Genomic DNA, 20,856 nt, shown 5'->3' on the forward strand with positions numbered 1-20,856 from the left:
TGACGTGCACGGCAGCAATGCAATAAAACCTATTTCTGAGCGCGAAACTATGGGGGTTGTGTCTCCGGATGGGACGGGATGTGATGTGCTTTTGGCATTTTAAAGGAGTCTCGGAAGGCCATAAGGCGCCCCCTGGCAGCCTGCCCATGCATTGCACTTCATTGCTCATTACAGCCTTTTAATTACTGCCCATTGATTCAAGCTGGGCTGCCCTGGTGGGCCTGACGCAGCGCGCGTCCCCCAAAGAGGATGGCCCACTCTGGGGCGACCCCGACACTTGCAAGAAACACCATCTTTGTATTAGTCCAAGGTATCATGACATCATGTACTTGCTCTCTTTGTTCTAGATTTCCTAGCGACAGGTGCGGCTGGGGCAGAGTCAGTCACACGCCGTTTGGCAGATGACAGCTCTGCCGCTCCGCTGTGAGGAAGCAGCGGTGTGACGTCATTCCACTCATTCCCAGCTGGACACAGAAAATCCTCCAATTTCTGCAGGAAAATGCTCACTTGCACGTATGGTGACATTTCACCGACAGTCATAATAGGGACAGAAATATCACCCAAAACGTATCGAGGACTCCAAAATCAACATTCCATACTTTGTATGCAAATTCAAAACTATTGACACAGAAAGATAGAAGCGCCCAATAACATTAAAAACATGTACGCACATTGAATGTTAACCAATATACACTGTATACACTTTCAAAAAATAGCAAACTTTAAAAATAATATTACACTCTAAAAATATACTTATAATATACGAATGTGTAAAAAAAAATAGAAGTTATAAATACAAATATATCTTCTAAAAATAATTGCAAAAAATAATGAACATGATATTAAAATAAAAATAATTTAAAAATAAAAATGTGGACAAAAAATATATAATACAGACACCAGAAGTTAAACATTAAAATATTATGCAATAACATTAACATAAAAAAAATACAAAAAAGAAAGAATGAAAACATAATTTACATTAAATTAACTTTTAAAATTACAACAAAAATGTACATTAAAGCACTTTAAAAATCTTATAAAAAAATTAGACTTGAAGGTTCAAACTCACTATTCCCGTTCCAGACTAACAGTTGGAAAAGTACTTAACTTGGGAACGGTAAAAGTTGCTACTCCCAGTCCAACGTAGTGCGGTGCAGTGACATCACATGAGAGGGGATGCTGCAGTGACATCACATGAGAGGGAGTGCAGCAGTGACATCAGAGGAGAGGGAGTGCAGCAGTGACATCACATGAGAGGGAGTGCAGTGACATCACATGAGAGGGAGAGCAGTGACATCACTTGAGAGGGAGTGCAGCAGTGACATCAGAGGAGAGGGAGTGCAGCAGTGACATCACATGAGAGGGAGTGCAGTGACATCACATGAGAGGGAGTGCAGTGACATCACATGAGAGGGAGTGCAGTGACATCACATGAGAGGGAGAGCAGTGACATCACATGAGAGGGAGTGCAGTGACATCACTTGAGAGGGAGTGCAGCAGTGACATCACATGAGAGGGAGAGCAGCAGTGACATCACATGAGAGGGAGTGCAGTGACATCACATGAGAGGGAGTGCAGTGACATCACTTGAGAGGGAGTGCAGCAGTGACATCACACAAGAGGGAGTGCAGCAGTGACATCACATGAGAGGGAGTGCATTGACATCACATGAGAGGGAGTGCAGTGACATCACATGAGAGGGAGTGCAGCAGTGACATCACATGAGAGGGAGTGCAGTGACATCACATGAGAGGGAGTGCAGTGACATCACATGAGAGGGAGTGCAGTGACATCACATGAGAGGGAGAGCAGTGACATCACATGAGAGGGAGTGCAGTGACATCACTTGAGAGGGAGTGCAGCAGTGACATCACATGAGAGGGAGAGCAGCAGTGACATCACATGAGAGGGAGTGCAGTGACATCACATGAGAGGGAGTGCAGTGACATCACTTGAGAGGGAGTGCAGCAGTGACATCACACAAGAGGGAGTGCAGCAGTGACATCACATGAGAGGGAGTGCATTGACATCACATGAGAGGGAGTGCAGTGACATCACATGAGAGGGAGAGCAGTGACATCACTTGAGAGGGAGTGCAGCAGTGACATCACATGAGAGGGAGAGCAGCAGTGACATCAGAGGAGAGGGAGTGCAGCAGTGACATCACACAAGAGGGAGTGCAGCAGTGACATCACATGAGAGGGAGTGCAGTGACATCAGAGGAGAGGGAGTGCAGCAGTGACATCAGAGGAGAGGGAGTGCAGCAGTGACATCACATGAGAGGGACCGCAGCAGTGAGGAGAGGGAGTGCTGGATTCAAAGGCCATGGATCTGGTTTGCTTTTGGGGCGCATGACCAGCCAGGGCCGGACTGGCCGTAGTGGCCACTGGGCATTTCCCCAGTTGATCGACAGGGTGTTGGCTGGTTTTGGGCCCCTGGGGGGGTTCAGTTTTTTTTATAGGGTTGTTTTTGCAGCATAGCTGCAATATCGCCCCCTGTAAAAAAGTCTGCCAAAACTGGCTCTGGCAAACAGCTCGGCGCACCCCCAAACACTACGGGAGCCGGCCAAGCACTTTGCCAGGGCTGGTTTTGGTTCTCAGTCTGGCCCTGTGGCCAGGGACCCTGGGAGGAGTTACAAAACTCCCTGCACTTCAATGGCTGAGGTGGGGCAGGCCGATGAGGCCCAGGAGGGAGTGGGTGGCAACAATGCATTGATTATCACAGAGGGCCCGGCTGCAGGAGGGGTGCAGGGGGCTCCTCTCCTGCCAGTAACATTTTTAGTGCTGCATTTGGTTTCACTTTGAAAAAAACATTATGGAGATGAGCACAGAGGGCTCCTTATCTGCATCATGGAGGCCCAAGAGAAGAAAGGAACCAGCTATGGACAACAACTGCACCAGTGGACTAAGAGGTACGTTTGCAGTTAAGCCTCTGCATCAGGGGCATCAAAACCCCACCCCCATCCCCCACCGCCACTCCCCCACCTCCTTTCCCTGCTTTAGCAGCTACATATTGAGAAGGGTTCTTGATGGGCCTCTTCTATCTGCAGCTTGGCAGGCAAAGGCTCAAAATGAACTTCCGCGGGTGAGTGAGTGAAAGGATGGATGGATGTAATGGAATGGAATGGTGGACGGATAGATGGATGCATGGATGAATGAGTGAGTGAAATAATTTATGTAAGAATGAAAGAGTACAAGGGAGAGTGTGCATGTAGTTCCTATAGAAAATATACAGGATCTGCACGTTTAGGCACCATACACTGTAGGATTGGTGTCAAACGAACCCTGATCACCCCCACTGGGTATGTTGGCCTTTTGTATCAGCTAGCTCCCAGTGCCACTAGAATCTCCTCAAACCAAGGAGAGAATAGTTCTTGGCATCCATCGAACATGACAGCCCTGATCCCCCAGGACCGTGGAAACAATGTACTACCTTTCGCTCAGTCACTCGTGCTTACTTAGTCTGTCTCAGGGAGATACACCGAATGAATCAAGCTGGGCGTTTTCAATAATCATTTATTGAACACTTGTTATTCTGGTGTAGAATAGATGTGCGGCAACAAGCGCTAGACAGTATAAGATATAAATGATTGACAGTACTATGAAGGTAAAAGGATGGTATAGTTCTACCATCTTACTAAAATCATGAATACATTCAAGTATATAAAACACATGATAAGAGATGCGTACTCCGACGATGCCTCCTTAACTAGATGTACCTAGGTGTACCTAGCATGGGTGTAGGTGTTAAACCAAGAATTCCTCTGGATATCTTGGCAAGATGTGATGTATATATACCCATAGGTCTCCCCAGGGGTCCTACATTGCTGTAATAGTGTGTCGGCCTAAGGATGACGTCAGGCCCGAAGTTTGTACATAGATTTTATACAGGAGATGGCGGTACTTCCAAGAACCCTCATGCATAATGTATGAGATTTCGAAGTAGGGAAAACCCAGGTTCTGAATACAGTGTAATATCTAGTTAAAAGTTCAGTCCCTGTAAACCGTAACAAGTGTAATGTAGGGAGAGAATATAGATGAAGGGTAACAAGTTTACCGAGGCCTGTATTATAGTACCTATATGGAATATAACGAGCGGATGTATGAGTGAAAGGGAGGGAGGGTGGATGTATGGATGCCTGGTTGGATAGGTGAAAGGGTGAATGGATGAGAAGTGAAAGGATGGATCAATAGATGTGGAGAGAACGAATGGAGGAATGAGTAAAGGGATGGAAGGATGAGTGGAAGTGTAAAAGGATGGATTATTAGATACATGGATGGAGTGAAAATATGGTTGCATCAGAGAAAGGATGGATGAATGAAATAATGTATGAAAAGATGGATCAGTAAACAAATGGATGGATGAGTGAAAGGCAGGGTGGATGGATGTCTTGATGAAAGGATAGATGGATGGATGAGTGATAGGGTGAATTGATGGATGGATGAATAGATCAATAGATGGATGAGTGAGTGAAAGGATGAATGGCTGAGTGAAAGGGTAAATGGAGGGATGTGTGGATGGATGGATGGATGGGACAAAAGATGGATGGCTGAGGGAAAGGGTGGATAGAGTGATGTGCCAAAAGGAGGACGATGGATGATTGGAGTGAAAGGATAGAAAGATGGAGTGAAAGGGTGGATGGATAAGCCAAAGGATGGATGGTTGATTGGAAGGATGGATGAATGAAGGGGTGGATGTATAAGTGAAAGGATGGATGATTGAATAGATGGATTCGTTGGATGGATGGGTGTTCTTGGACCAGTGGCGGTTCTCCTTTATGTACTCTACACAAAACCCTCCTTGTTTTTTGGTCCATTTTTATTGCATCAATAGTGAATAACTGTTCACTCTTGGTACGATAAAAATAAAAGGCAGACTCACTTCGGGTCCAGTAACAAACTGAGGCAGCGAGTAACATTGCTTGATTGCTGTCATAGGTACATGGAGGTGCCTGCACCATTCCAGAACTGTGAGCATGTCTGTGTGACTATGTGTGAGAGTTAAAGTGAGCGAGAGTCAGTGAAGGAGTAAGTCAGAGTGAGTGACAGTAAGGACGAGTATGTGTGGAAATGAATGTGAGTGAGAAGGGTGAATGACAGTGAGTGTTACTGTGTGTGAGGCACAGTAAGACTGAGTGATTCAGAATGAGTGGGACTGAGTAAGACAGAGTGGGTCAGAGTAGAACAAGTGAGACTGTGTGAATTAGCGAGACAGAGTGAGACTGAGTGAGTCAAAGTAAGACAGTAAACTTAAGATGTTATTTACTAGAGGCCTACGCAGCCGGAGTGTCACTTATTTAGATGCTCCGAAGGCGCAGGCCTCTCAATCATATCTATGAGGCGCCGCAAAGCCATCCTGTCTGGCTTAGCATGACCTCATGGATATGGAGCAAAGCGCTGCATGCCTTACTCTGTGTCAAGGAGGCACTACATGGGCATTGATTGGGTGTTCCCATGCAACACCCATGGATTTTGACTCTGCCCCATATTTACAAAGTTGCGAAAACCAGGGGCAATGCCAAAACCTTTTGCCTCCCAGAGCAGGTGCAACAAGGAGACATTTTTTTCTCTTCGTTCTTTCCTCTTTGCATGTGCGCTGCATCAGCTTACATAGAACGAGGACAACGCCTCCATGGCATGTTTTTGTGCATGAAGGTGTCCTTTCGTTCATAAAAAAAATCCCCCAAACAACGCAGAACAAGGGTGCCAGTGTTGGCACTAGGCACCAAATTGTGTGTCAGCACTGGACTAAAGGACAGAAATACACCATATCTCTTGGATACAGCGCACTCATGCCCTTTCGATTTGGCGTAGGGCAGCGCAGCGAAAAAGACTTGCGTCACTGCCCTATGCCAAATCTTTGTAAATGAGGCCCTTAGTGCAAGAAACAGTGAGAGACTCCTTCCGGAAGAAGCTCATTGGAATTCGACCCCAGGATTACATCCCATCACTTTGAAAGCTCACCAGCCGTCACTGTCGGAACTACTATTCCCCCTCCTGCGTAAGCAACAGATGGGAAATGCATTTTCGTTGCAGATGTTTGTTTAGAGCAAAAAATGTGTTGCATGCCATATTTTCTCCAAGGATAAGAGCTGTTGCTGGTATCTCAGGTGACTTTTCGAGGTGAGATCTGTCATTGTTTTCAGTTTTAAGTTTTGGGTTGTGCACCGCCTTGTGTTCTATCGAGTCTTTTATCGTGCGCAGGGGTAACACCCCCCTCCTTCTCTTATTGAAGCCGGTTAAGTCGCATGTAAAAGCAGAGGATTTCTGGTTTTAAGTCTGGCGGGAGATTTTCCCTGATGAAGGTGCTTGGGGCACCGAAATGCATTGGAATTATACAAAAGTGTTAAAAGATGGTTCAAAATATGTGAATAAAAACATATGAGGAAGAAAAGAATAAAGTGAACTTTGATAGAAAGCATGGAAAGTTTGCAGTGAAATTATTCGACAAACAGTTTTGGATAAAACTTTCAGCTGAATATTGTTCAGCCCCCACGTCAATGCCAAGGGTGAGAGACCTATGGAGTAATAGGTCTGCTACACTTGAATTGTTTTCAGTTTTCACACAAGATGCTCCACAGTTTATTTTAGGAGATTGGCTTGTGCTTTTACGTAATTTTCCTGACACCCAACACTAAATTGCAAGTTAAGATCTCCACTACAAAATGGAAATCCTGGCTGGTAAATGACGGAGCAGCAATTCCCTAACCTGGAGGCGCCATGCCTCCAAACATAAAGATGTCCATCATTAAAGCAAACATTTTAGCCTGACAAAGCCATGTCTGTGGGCCGCTGCTTTGGAGGGAACAAAATGTGGCAGCAGGTCACTGAACTGATGTCATTTATGTGCGTTCTGAAGACAGACCCCAAAAAGTGAGGAGCTATTCACAGACCACCCTGAGCTTCGGGGACATTTAAAAGATTATCCATCAATCAGGGGTTTATTGAAGTGCGCTACTCGGACGTGAAGGTCTCAAGGCGCTATAAGCCTGGAACCACAAAATCGGAAAAAGGGAAATGCTATTAGAGCTGTGCTTAATTTGTGCCGGTGTTTGCTTGTGCTGGGCGCTGGCACTTACTTGTAAACACCGCGTGTATTTATTTGAATCTACCACAAGGTGGAGCTATAAGTGATTTTTTTAAAGAGTCTATTAGTGGAGCAATTAGCTATTTATTATACCTCAAGAAATGATAAAACTAGGACTTAAACCTACAGTTGAAGGAGACAAGTAAGTGGTGCCAGGCGCAGGGGGCTCTTGTGAAATAGCTTGGGCCCTGGCACTTAATTTTTTATAAATGTAGCACTGTCTTCGAGAAGTCGGCAGCACCTCCGCCATCTTGAACACTGCCCGCCCTGAACTCCGCACTTGGCAGGAATAGAGAGATGGGCTGTGTCGGGCGATCAACAGGCTCCAGGAAGAAACCAGCTCCTCAGAAGTGTAGACAGTGACCCCCTCTGTTCCCACGACACTACGCACTCTACTGTTATAGAATACACACAGAGCGAGCAGTGACGCCAGAAAAGAGAGAGACCTAAAAACCCTTAGGTCTCCTATTTTGAAGACAGGGTCCACAGAAGTTTTTATGCGAATAAGAAGTCGCAGTCTGCAGGGGAGAGAAGAAAACAAACATAAAACAGGTTACTAGGAATCTACAAAAACGGGGATGAGAAATAACTAACCTATGTGTTCTGTGCTGAGTGTGCTGCAAGGCTCTTACCTGCCCAACGTTTGTATCGCACCCAAAAGGTATCCACAACGTAAACATAAAATACGAACCAAAAATAGAAGGGTAGATGCGTAAGTCTCTCTTGCCAAAGGAAAAATTCCACGGAAGAAAAGAAAGTTCCGAACACAGTCTCAAACACTTCTCCACTCGAAGAGTTCAAAGGAAAGTGTTTTGCAGGATCGTGATGCTTCTCACCAACCAGCAAGGCAAACAAAACAAAGTTCACTCAATTGAATCCGTTCCCCGGCTTTTCTCACCAAGGAGCAGCAGCAGCAGCTGGACGATTACATTCGACATCCTTTAACTCAAATAAAGAAAACTTTCTCGGCCGTTGTCTCGTCAGAGAACCGGCACGCCGAGAAAACACCGAATCTGGTAAGCGGGAGCAGGGGCACAGCGAATATCCACAGGACAGGGTAACGGCACACCTGTGATCCGCTAGCAGCGGGAAAAAATGGAGCGGGTCCGATTCTTGTGTTCACCGCGGCGGGGGTTCTTTCACTCTGCCTCTTGGAGAAAGGATGACCAGGTAAATCTCAAGAGCCCGCGCGGCCGCGCAAGGCTCTGAAGCATGGAGGAGGAACAAACACTAACCAGTTCACGGGAGCAGGGATAGTATCAGTGATACAAGGGGCGGGACCCAGGCAGGAATCCACAAAAGAAAACCAAGCACCGCCGGTATGAGGAAGGAGGCATAAGAACCACCCAGACGGCCTCTGATTGGTGCATGAGGAACATGGTCGTTTGCAGAACGCCTCAAGGCATTCTGGGACATGTAGTCCTGGTTAGGCGAAATACACCCTACAACACACTCAGAACATGCCCTAAGAGCTCCGGGTCCTAACAGTACCCCCCCCTAATGGTCTTCTCGCAGGTCTAGGTTTGGAGGGATTGAGCGCATGGAATCTACGCACCAGTCTAGGGGCATGAATGTGTTCGGCAGGTTCCAAAGTTCTGTCCTCTGGCGGGTAACCCACCCAATCAATGAGATACTGGAGTTTACCTCTGTGTCTACGTGAGTCTAGTACTCGTCGTACTTCATATTCACTTTCGCCTTCAATCATAACAGGGGGGGGAGGAGGTTCAGGGAGTATTGGGGCCACATAGGGTTTAAGAAGGGAAGTATGAAAAACAGGATGTATCTGCATCTCGGGGGGCAGCACCAGTTTGAGGGCAACAGGAGAGATAACTTTCAGTACTTCAAAAGGCCCAAGGTAGCGGGGTTGTAACTTACGGGGCCCTTCTATTCTTAGGTTTTTTGACGATAACCAAACCCTATCTCCCACTGCATAAACGGGAGCAGGTCTTCGATGTTGGTCCGCTTGGGCCTTCATGAGCTCTTTAGCCTGAGTTAGTTCTTTTGTCGCCTGCTCCCATATCTGTAACAGTGTTTGGTGATGGTCAAGAACCGCAGGATTTAATGTATCTGAAGGGAGTACTTCAAGAGGAAGTATTTTGGGATGATAACCAGTGGTAAAAAAGAAAGGAGAGATCTTGGAGGCTGAGTGGGTAGAATTGTTGTATGCAAATTCTGCAAGAGGTAGAGCTTGTACCCAATCCTGACATGTAGTAGTTATAAGACACCTGAGGTACTGCTCTAAGGTTTGGTTTGTCCTTTCGGTTTGACCATCGGTCTGGGGATGGTAGGAGGAAGATAACCTATGATCAATGTAGAGGGATTTGCACAACCCTTGCCAAAACCTGGAGATAAACTGTGGACCACGATCTGATACTATGACAGAGGGTAATCCATGTAACCTGACAATTTCTTTTATGAATACTTCTGCTAGATCCATGGCGGAGGGGATCTTTTTCAGGGGAACAAAATGGGCCATCTTGGATAACAGATCGACAACAACCAGGATTGTGGTGTACCCCTGAACATTAGGCAAGTCAGTGATGAAATCCATACTAATGGTAGTCCAGGGGCTGTTGGGCACGGGAAGAGGTTGTAATAACCCTGCAGGAACAGAATGTGAGGCCTTCTGGCGAGCACAGGTAGAGCAAGCCTTGACGTGTTGCTTAACATCATGTGATAGTTGGGGCCACCAAAACCATCGTTGGCAAAGGCTTTTAGTCTTGTTTTCTCCTGGATGACCAGCTAAGGGCATGTTATGACACCATTGCAGCTGTTTGTGATCGTACTGGCGGCGACCCAAACAAGCAAGGCTGAGTGATGAGTTCCCGGACTATATACATTTAAAACAACACCCTCAGTGAGCTCCACACTGAGGGTGTCGTGGAGGGGGACGTGTGACATCTAGCAGAGCTGGATGAGGTAATTTCACTTTGTGGATGAGGTCATTTCACTGTGTGGAGGGTGACTTGTGCCATCTAGCAGAGATGGGTGAGGTAATTTCACTGTGTTGATGAGGTAATTTTACTGTGTGGAGGGTGATTTGTGCCATCTAGCACAGCTGGGTGAGGTAATCTCACTTTGTGGATGAGGTAATTTCACTGTGTGGAAGGTGACTTGTGCCACCTAGCAGGGTAGGGTGACATATTTTCATTTTGTGGATGAGGTAATTTCACTGTGTGGAGGGTGGCTTGTGCCATCTAGCAGAGCTGCGTGAGGTAATTTGCCTTTGTGGATGAGGGCTGGTTGAGGTAATTTCACTTTGTGGATGAGGTCATTTCACTGTGTGGAGGGTGACTTGTGCAATCTACCAGAGTTGGGTGAGGTAATTTCAATTTGTGGATGAGGTAATTTCACTGTGTGGAGGGTGACTTGGGCATCTAGCAGAGCTGGATGAGGTCATTTCACTTTGTGGATGAGGTCATTTCACTGTGTGGAGGGTGACTTGGGCCACCTAGCAGAGCTGACTGAGGTAATTTCACTTTGTGGTTTAGGTAAATCCACTGTGTGGAGGGTGACTTGGGCATCTAGCAGAGCTGGATGAGGTAATTTAATTTTGTGGATGAGGTAAATTCACTGTGTGGAGGGTGACTTGGGCCATCTAGCAGAGATGGGTGAGGTAATTTCACTTTGTGGATGAGGTAATTTCACTGTGTGGAAGGTGACTTGTGCCACCTAGCAGGGTAGGGTGACGTGATTTCATTTTGTGGATGAGGTAATTTCACTGTGTGGAGGGTGGCTTGTGTCATCTAGCAGGGCTGCGCGGGGTAATTTCCCTTTGTGGATGAGGGCTGGTTGAGGTAATTTCACTTTGTGGATGAGGTACTTTCACTGTGTGGAGGGTGACTTGTGCAATCTACCAGAGCTGGGTGAGGTAATTTCAATTTGTGGATGAGGTAATTTCACTGTGTGGAGGGTGACTTGGGCCATCTAGCAGAGCTGTATGAGGTCATTTCACTTTGTGGATGAGGTAATTTCACTGTGTGGAGGGTGACTTGGGCCATCTAGCAGAGCTGACTGAGGTAATTTCACTTTGTGGTTTAGGTAAATTCACTGTGTGGAGGGTGACTTGGGCATCTAGCAGAGCTGGATGAGGTAATGTAATTTTGGGGATGAGGTAAACTCACTGTGTTGAGGGTGACTTGAGCCATCTAGTAGAGCTGGATGAGGTAATTTCACTTTGTGGATGAGGTAATTTCACAGTCTGGAAGGTGACTTGTGCCATCTAGCAGAGCTGGATGAGGTAATTTCACTTTGTGGATGAGGTAATTTCACTGTGTGGAGGTGACGTGTGCCATTCATCAGAGCTGGATGAGGTAATTTCACTTTGTGGATGAGGTAATTTCACTGTGTGGAGGGTGTCTTGTGCCATGCATCAGAGCTGGATGATGTAATTTCACTTTGTGGATGAGGTAGTTTCACTGTGTGGCAGGTGATGTGCCATCTAGCAGAGCTCGATGAGGTAATCTCACTGTGTGGATGAGGCAATTTCACTGTGTGGAGGGTGACTTGTGTGATTTGGCAGAGCTGGATGAGGTAATTTCGATTAGCAAAATAAGGCCTCCAAAGGAGGACTGAAGAACTACCCTAACACACCTTCCATGAGACACATTGCTTATTATCTACTTGTAAACTACAAGACCCAGTGGGCCAAGTTCCTCTGTTCCTCCTTCCGAAAACAATAATCACGCTTCCATAGTACTTGGTTTAAACTACTATGGCAGTGACCACCGTGCCTCAGATACCACCGCAGCAGACGTTCACATCCTTGCCGACCGGTTCAGCTCCGACCCCCGGCGCTGCAATCGTTGGGTGGTTGTCTCCACTCCTAGTGAATGCGCTGTTCATGTTTACCTCCCGCTGTTATTGGTATTATCCACAGCCTTAATAAACTCCACCAGTCGACACAAAAAGGAAAAATTATTGACTTCTGTAAGGAAAAATTATTGACTTCTGTAAGCTTTATTCTCCTTGGATGGGAGTGACTTCACTCCCTGATATTTGAAAACAAAATATTAAAGTAAAACTGCGGGGTCAACGGGCATTGCCACGCCCCAAAATGCAGCACACATAGAAAGAGCAAAAACGAAGAGAAAAAAAAGTGTTTCTCAATGTTGCACCGATGTAATGCCTGCTATCCAGTGGTGTTAGTTTATGGCGCGGCCTCAGATTTACACCTTCATGTAAATCTGGGGCAGCGTCAGAAAGCGATGGGTGTTGGGGTGGAACGCCCACAGCAACACCCACTGTACACCCCATTCATGCAGATACCTGCATGAAAGGGTACGATGTTTACAAAACTACGTTGAGCCACACAAAGTGGGTAAAAGCCGCTTTGTAAATATGGAGCAGGGCATTGCACCACCGCAGCGTCTTCAAAAGTTGCACTCCGGTGGGAAACAACACTTACAATGCAACTTTTACAACGCACTACCTTTACAACCAAACTTTTACAACGCAACATCCATTACAACGCATGCCATTACAACGCAACCATTACAACGCATGTCACTACAACGCATACCACTACAATGCATGTCATTACAATGCAGTCATTACAACGCATACCATTACAATGCATACCTACACTATCCAATACTTACCCTAATGTTGCACCCCCTGGAGTTAAAATAGTAATTTTTACCCCTACACTATCCAACACTTACCCTACTATTGAACCCCCTGGAGTTAGAATAGTAATTTTAACCCCGACACTATCCAACACTTACCCTACTGTTGAACCCCCTGGAGTTAGAATAGTAATTTTTACCCCTACACTATCCAATACTTACCATACATGCAATGTAATGGTATGCGTTGTGATGGTATGCGTTGTAAATGTATTATGTGTTGTAGTGGAATGCGTTGTAAAGGTAGTTTCAAAGAATTCGTTGTAATGGCATGCACTGTAATGGAATGCGTTGTAAAAGTATGCGTTGTAACGACATGCATCCCTCTCCGGTACTGTAATGGCCTTGTAAATATACCCCATAGTGTGAACAGTGCAGGGATAGTACAGGGCTTTAAAGGGACACAGGTGCATGAAGAGTGCACTGACCCAGGACTGACACGGATGCGCATAGTACACTAGCATATGTTACTGGGGATGGAAAACAGGTTTTGCAGCGAGGCACAAACAACATTCATCCATTACAACACAGGAGTTACAATGAGTGCATCTTTACCACGTATTCCTTTACCGCCTATATCATTACAACGGCATGCCTTAGGGAAAGAGGTGTCAGACTTTAAAGTCCAACGCTTTCCCTTCTGTTGCACAGACTGGAGTTGGAATATCAAAGTTTACCCCTCTTGAATCCAGCTCTTTCCCTACTGCTGCTCCGACTGGAGTTGGAATAGTACATTTTACTACTCCAAAGTCCAGCACATCGTTGTAACGAAATTGCGTGGTAAAGAAATGCATGGTAAAGACGCATTTGGTGTAAAGACCATGGTGCATCTTGAAGCTGAGAGAGAAAATACACAATGTGCGCTGTGAATTAGTCTCTATGTAACCACTTTGTCAAGTGCTGCAACACCACCTTCTTCATTTCATACCTGACAGTTGCATAACGTGGATTTGACAAAAACTTTCGATTTACGTCAGGCTGGCACTTCTGTATAATAAAGTCAAATTGAAATACTGTTGCATCGTGCCTTAACCCATCGTCTCTTCTTCCTCCCAGAGCCACTACGTCGCCTGCATGTCGGCCATCTTGAATCAGATGGAGGATTGTCACTACAGGTCGTACATCGAGACCTTCGCCACGCGCCAGGACCTTGTGGTGAGTACCTCTGGTGCACTCTTGGTTCACTCTCAATACTAGTGAACTAGGGGCATATTATCAAGCACAGCGTTAAAATTATCACCGCTTTCGCGGCAGAAAACTGCAGCTAAAGCGGCGATAATGGGCTTGATAATATGCCCTGGAGAATTCCAATAGAAGCCCATGTTGGCACCAGAACATGGGCTTCTATTGGAATTCTCCAGGGCATATTATCAAGCTCATTATCGCCGCTTTAGCGGCAGTTTTCTGCCGCTAAAACGGAGATAATTTTGATGCCGTTTTGTTGATAATATGCCCCCGGGTTCTTTAGGTGTGTATTCTGATTGTTTTACCTGTGTGGTGCCTGGGGTCGTCCCCGCGTGCTCCGCCCCTCTGTCTTGTCCCATAGCGTAGAATATCCCACCAACACTCCAGAATACACCGCAAAACCTGTACGCTCTGTCACCAATAAGTGAAATGCGCCACATGAGAATACACATTTGCTGAAAAACAATTAAAATAAAAATATTGAAAGACATGCCATTTTAACCGAAAAAGAAAATGCAGATTTGGTGGAAAATGCAGATTTGGTGGTGTAATGCGGGGCTACTTTTGCTGTATCAGTACTTTTGGGGCCTGTACCGAGGAGGACCATGACTGTGAAGAAGGGTCCCAAATAAAAGCAATGAGACTGAGGGGAAGAAAGGGAAGGGGCAGAAGGGCAGTCGCGGCCCATGCAGGTAAGAGCGGTGGTGTGGTGACGAACGATGCCAAGGGAAAATGAACAAAGTAGCGACTTTTCCCTCACCATCGTCCGTCGAAATCCCCCCACCGGGTCCCACCGCTCTTCCCCCCAGGGCCGCAGCAGCAGGAGGGTAAAACAGAAGTGACTGCAGCGGAAACATGTTCCATTACCTGGGTGAAATTTAAATTACGCCGGTGTTATTTGCCGAGTTTTTATTACGCCTACTATGTAAAATCCCCCGAATTACGCCTATATGCTAATTACAGTAATTTTGCACCTTTCGCTGTAAAAATGTACCGCAAACGGTGACATTCAATTTAGTGCAAACGCAGAGAACAGAAAGTCAGCGGCTTATGTTCACCGTGCTTTGTTTAAATGCGCCCTCACGGAAATAAATTGACGCAAGGACGCATTCACACTAAAATAAAGCACACACTGGAAGGTTGGCATTTTGTGTAATTACGCATATTTTGTGCTATTTTGCCATAATTTCACATTATTATGAAAACGCAATTTATGTGTATTCCTCACATCTATTTGATGTTCATTTGATTTATTTGCTATAAATCCCTTTGTTTGGCACAAAATCCTTTACAGAAGGAGCAGTGTGTTGTCTGTGCTGCACCACAGCTGACTGGCCCCTGCCACTGGCATCAGATGAAGCCACCGGGCATAACAGGATGCCACAGCTGTATGCCTTGCAGTTTAAATATGAATGTGCCGCGCTTGCCACATAATCCGTTATGTTCTACATAATGTTTACCACAAGCGTTAATTATTTGTAGCTCAAATTGATAAACTATTATACAAAACGCAGCACGCTGGATGCAAAACACTGTGCAAAAGTTAACTTGTGTTTTTAAGCTGGTGCTGGCTGGGAAAGGCCATTTAAAGAGGTGTCAGGTGGTGTAAGAGGCCCAGGTGGTCGACAAAAGGAAGGACTTGTGGCTGGAGCAGAAACAAAACCCTACTCCCTGGACTGTAATCCTGGGAGCAGAGAAGGGGTTCTTATATTTATATATCAATGTTACAAACTCATCACAGATGCTATCACGAGAGCATTAGTTGTTTCACAGACGCTGCTCACAAAGCATTGGATATTTCACAGACACTGTTCACAAACCATTGGTTGTTTCACAGACGCTGTTCACAAAGCATCGGTTATTTCACAGACACTATTCACAAACCATTGGTTATTTCACAGACGCTGTTCACAAAGCATCGGTTATTTCACAGACGCTATTCACAAACCATTGGTTATTTCACAGACGCTGTTCACAAAGCATCGGATATTTCACAGACACTATTAACAAAGCATCGGATATTTCACAGACACTATTCACAAACCATTGGTTGTTTCACAGACGCTGTTCACAAAGCATCGGATATTTCACAGACACTATTCACAAAGCATCGGATATTTCACAGACACTATTCACAAACCATTGGTTGTTTCACAGACGCTGTTCACAAAGCATCGGATATTTCACAGACACTATTCACAAAGCATCGGTTATTTCACAGACACTATTCACAAACCATTGGTTATTTCACAGACGCTGTTCACAAAGCATCGGTTATTTCACAGACACTATTCACAAACCATTGGTTATTTCACAGACGCTGTTCACAAAGCATCGGTTATTTCACAGACGCTATTCACAAACCATCGGTTATTTCACAGACGCTGTTCACAAAGCATCGGATATTTCACAGACACTATTAACAAAGCATCGGATATTTCACAGACACTATTCACAAACCATTGGTTGTTTCACAGACGCTGTTCACAAAGCATCGGATATTTCACAGACACTATTCACAAAGCATCGGATATTTCACAGACACTATTCACAAACCATTGGTTGTTTCACAGACGCTGTTCACAAAGCATCGGTAATTTTACAGACGCTGTTCACAAACCATTGGTTGTTTCACAGACGCTGTTCACAAGGCATCGGTTATTTCACAGACACTGTTCACAAAGCATTGGTTATTCTACAGACACTATTAACAAAGCATAGGTTATTTCACAGACACTATTCACAAACCATTGGTTATTTCACAGACGCTGTTCACAAAGCATCGGTTATTTCACAGACACTATTCACAAACCATTGGTTATTTCACAGACGCTGTTCACAAAGCATCGGATATTTCACAGACACTATTAACAAAGCATCGGTTATTTCACAGACACTATTCACAAACCATTGGTTATTTCACAGACGCTGTTCACAAAGCATCGGTTATTTCACAGACACTATTCACAAACCATTGGTTATTTCACAGACGCTGTTCACAAAGCATCGGTTATTTCACAGACACTATTCACAAACCATTGGTTGTTTCACAGACGACAAAGCATCGGTAATTTCACAGACACTATTAACAAAGCATCGGTTATTTCACAGACACTATTAACAAAGCATCGGTTGTTTCACAGACGCTGTTCACGAAGCATCGGTAATTTTACAGACGCTGTTCACAAGGCATCGTTTATTTCACAGACGCTGTTCACAAAGCATCGGTTATTCCACAGACACTGTTCACAAAGCATTTGTTATTCAACAGATATTGTTCACGAAGCATCGGTTATTTCACAGACGCTGTTCACAAAGCATTGGATATTTCACAGATGCTGTTCGCGAAGCATCGGTTATTTCACAGACGCTGTTCACAAAGCATCTGATAATTCACAGGGTTGTATGACTAAACAACTACCTACTAAATCACGAGTGCCTGAACCACGAAGGCTAAACAACGACCTGTGCCAAACCACTAACTATTTATCCACGACTTACTGAACCACAAACTCCACGTTTAACCACTACAAAAAATGCACTGAAAATAATCCATCAATCATAACGTCAAAATCCTCGATAGAGTTCACAGAGGGGCGCGTTGCCAAGCTGCTGCAGCCTTGCCAGGTGAAAGCAAGAAGTTTCTTTAATCACCAAAATGTGTGTAGGCAAACTCCGCTGCCTCTCGTGCAGATAAACTTAAAGACGAAGAGCGCGCTGCAAGCGCCGAGTAGCTAACCACTTGATCATCCAGTTGTCAGTAATATTGAAGCACATCAAAGCAGATTATTTATAAAAAAAATTAAAATGCAGTCACAAGCATCCACTCGCTCATGTCCCTACCTTAAAGTTTTATTTTTTTAAAGTAAATGTTTGCATAGAGCTACTACGTTGGCCACAGAGTGAAACTGGTCAATAAGCGCTTTTACGAACCACACCAAACACTTAAAAAATGAAAAATAATCTGTGTCCTGTGATCGGTAATACTCCCTGTGAAAGTTTGCCTTAGGAGTCCATTTAATGCGTTAAAGATCAAGAAGCAGATAAGGTTGTGGGAAGCGGAGATTTCCTGAAATGGGTTTCTTCTTAAAAATCCTTAGAAACTAAATTAAAAAGTATGGTCGGTAAATCTGCTTAGAGTAATGGGAGAGAAAAGCAGCACCATCCGAAAATTTCTGCTTAAGCAGCTGAACCTTGTGTGAGCCATCTACTGCTTCGAAACTTCTTTTAAAATTATTTAAAAAGGAACGCAATACTGATTTTTTTAAAGCGATCACTGAAATTATTTTTTAATGCAGCAGTTAGATTTTTACTTACCGTCACTTTGTATTCAGATCGGCGCCCCTCATCTGTCCATAGCCCCTCACTCATTTATTTTATTTCTTTATACAAATACAAACCGAAAAAACAATCTAACATGTCCCCCCCCAAACCCCTAGAAACGAAACCCTCTTACCTCTTCCTGTTTTGAAGCTCCTCTGAACAACCACTTGCACGTGGTTCAGGCTAAGTCGTTGTTCGTGCAAGTAGTTGTTCAGCTTTCGTGACTCCGGAATTCGTTGTTCCAGAGTCGTTGTTGAGGATGTTTCCCAATTCACAGACACTCTTCACAAAGCATCGGTTATTTCACAGACGCTGTTCACACAGCATTGTTTAGTTCACAGACACTCTTCACAAAGCATCAGTTATTTCACAGACGCTGTTCACAAAGCATTAGTTATTTCACAGACGCTGCTCACAAAGCATCGGTTATTTCACAGACACTGCTCACAAAGCATTGGTTATTTCACAGACACTCCACAAAGCATTGGTTATTTCACAGACACTGCTCACAAAGCATTGGTTATTTCACAGACACTGCTCACAAAGCATTGGTTATTTCACAGACACTCCACAAAGCATCAGTTGTTTCACAGACGCTGCTCACAAAGCATTGGATATTTCACAGATGCTGTTCGCGAAGCATCGGTTATTTCACAGACGCTGCTCACAAAGCATCTGTTCGCACAAAGCATTGGTTATTTCACAGACACTGCCCACAAAGCATTGGTTATTTCACAGACACTGCTCACAAAGCATTGGTTATTTCACAGACACTGCTCACAAAGCATTGGTTATTTCACAGACACTCCACAAAGCATCAGTTGTTTCACAGACGCTGCTCACAAAGCATTGGATATTTCACAGATGCTGTTCGCGAAGCATCGGTTATTTCACAGACGCTGTTCACAAAGCATCTGATAATTCACAGACACTCTTCACAAAGCATTGGTTATTTCACAGACACTGTTCACAAAGCATTGGTTATTTCCCAGACGCTGTTCACACAGCATTGTTTAGTTCACAGACACTCTTCACAAAGCATCAGTTATTTCACAGACGCTGCTCACAAAGCATCGGTTATTTCACAGACGCTGCTCACAAAGCATCGGTTATTTCACAGACGCTGCTCACAAAGCATCGGTTATTTCACAGACGCTGCTCACAAAGCATCTGTTCTCACAAAGCATCAGTTATTTCAGGCACTGTTCAAAAAACATTGGTTATTTCACAGACACTGTTCACAAAGCATCAGTTGTTTCATAGACGCTGTTCACAAAGCATCGGTAATTTCGCAGACGCTGTTTAAAAAGCATCGGATATTTCACAGACACTATTCACTAAGCATCGGTTGTTTCACAGACGCTGTTCACAAAGCATCGGTTATTCCACAGACACGCTCACAAAGCATCGGTTATTTCACAGACGCTGTACACAAAGCATCGGTTATTTCACAGACGCTGCTCACAAAGCATTGGTTATTTCACAGACGCTGTACACAAAGCATCGGTTATTTCACAGACGCTGCACACAAAGCATTGGTTATTTCACAGACGCTGTACACAAAGCATTGGTTATTTCACAGACGCTGTTCACAAAGCATTGGTTATTTCACAGACGCTGTTCACAAAGCATCGGTTATTTGAAAGACGCTGTTCACAAAGCATCTGATATTTCACAGACGCTGTTCACAAAGCATCGGTGAATTGAGATCCACTGTCACCCTAAGAGATCCCTCCCTGTGAAACTCTGATTATTGGTGGCGCTGTCTTTCTAATTTTGAGGTGACCACAACAACAGTGTTTAATAAGTCAAAACACATAAAAAGGGAACAGCAGCTGCTGTTCCCACTATTCCTAAATCTTTGGGGGCCTCTAATAGTCTGGAGTGTCACACTCGTAAAATTGTGATGCTTAGTAGTGTTGATACTGTCACTGGCAGAGCTTACAAGGGCCATGAGTGATGCAGGCAGCAGTAGCCCTCCCTGGATTTTTGTTTTTTTTTTACTAACCAAGCCCTGATATACATTGATAAATAACAAATGTAAAATGACGTGAATACTCTTATGAAGATGGCGTCTACAAGTGATATGTTCCTTTCCTGTCTATTCTGGACTTCTCTGTGGGACTCCTACAATTCCACCACCTGTGTTTGCGGATAACTACGCCACATCCTACGTATGAGGAATAGTTGTATTTACTAAGTAGGACCAAAGTTAGGAGATGAATGGTGGGTAGAGAAGTACATTGTCAACAAGAAGATAGATCCTGTTTTTTTTATGGCTAGGTTCTGTCAATAAATCCACATATTCCTGAAATTATGCGTAAATATTAATGGTTTTATTTTAAGCAAGTGATCAGAATGGTGCAGAAAGTGAACAGCCCACACGCGTTCCATGAGCCTGGCCACAAAAAAGCAGGCTCCGTCTCCTTGTTGACAAATAATTCCTGATATTGGTGGACGTTGGGGTGTGACCACTGGACAGTTACCCTGCATCTTCACTGCGTATTATGGTCATGCCTAGTTGCACACAAACTCCCTCAGCCGTACAACCCCACAAAAGCCTTAAGAGTAGTATATTGGTAGTGTGCACCTACATCTGATCATTGCAACGCTAGGCCTCTGTCTCTTCCCA

The 20,856-nt window shown here is 44.7% G+C and overlaps 1 protein-coding gene across 1 annotated transcript in view; it reads left to right on the forward strand.

Annotated features, from left to right (window-relative positions):
- Positions 1-20,856, forward strand: part of LOC147725648 (dedicator of cytokinesis protein 2-like) — a 1,712,066-nt gene that overhangs the window by 1,045,674 nt on the left and 645,536 nt on the right. Inside the window, exons 31-32 of the mRNA XM_086964476.1 lie at positions 7,992-8,105; positions 13,773-13,871. Coding sequence (XP_086820602.1) covers positions 7,992-8,105; positions 13,773-13,871 — 213 coding nt within the window. The remainder of the gene's footprint in view (positions 1-7,991; positions 8,106-13,772; positions 13,872-20,856) is intronic.

This window comes from Lissotriton vulgaris, chromosome 3_2, assembly GCF_964263255.1.
Source record: "Lissotriton vulgaris chromosome 3_2, aLisVul1.2, whole genome shotgun sequence".
In the NCBI taxonomy this organism is placed as follows: domain Eukaryota; kingdom Metazoa; phylum Chordata; class Amphibia; order Caudata; family Salamandridae; genus Lissotriton; species Lissotriton vulgaris.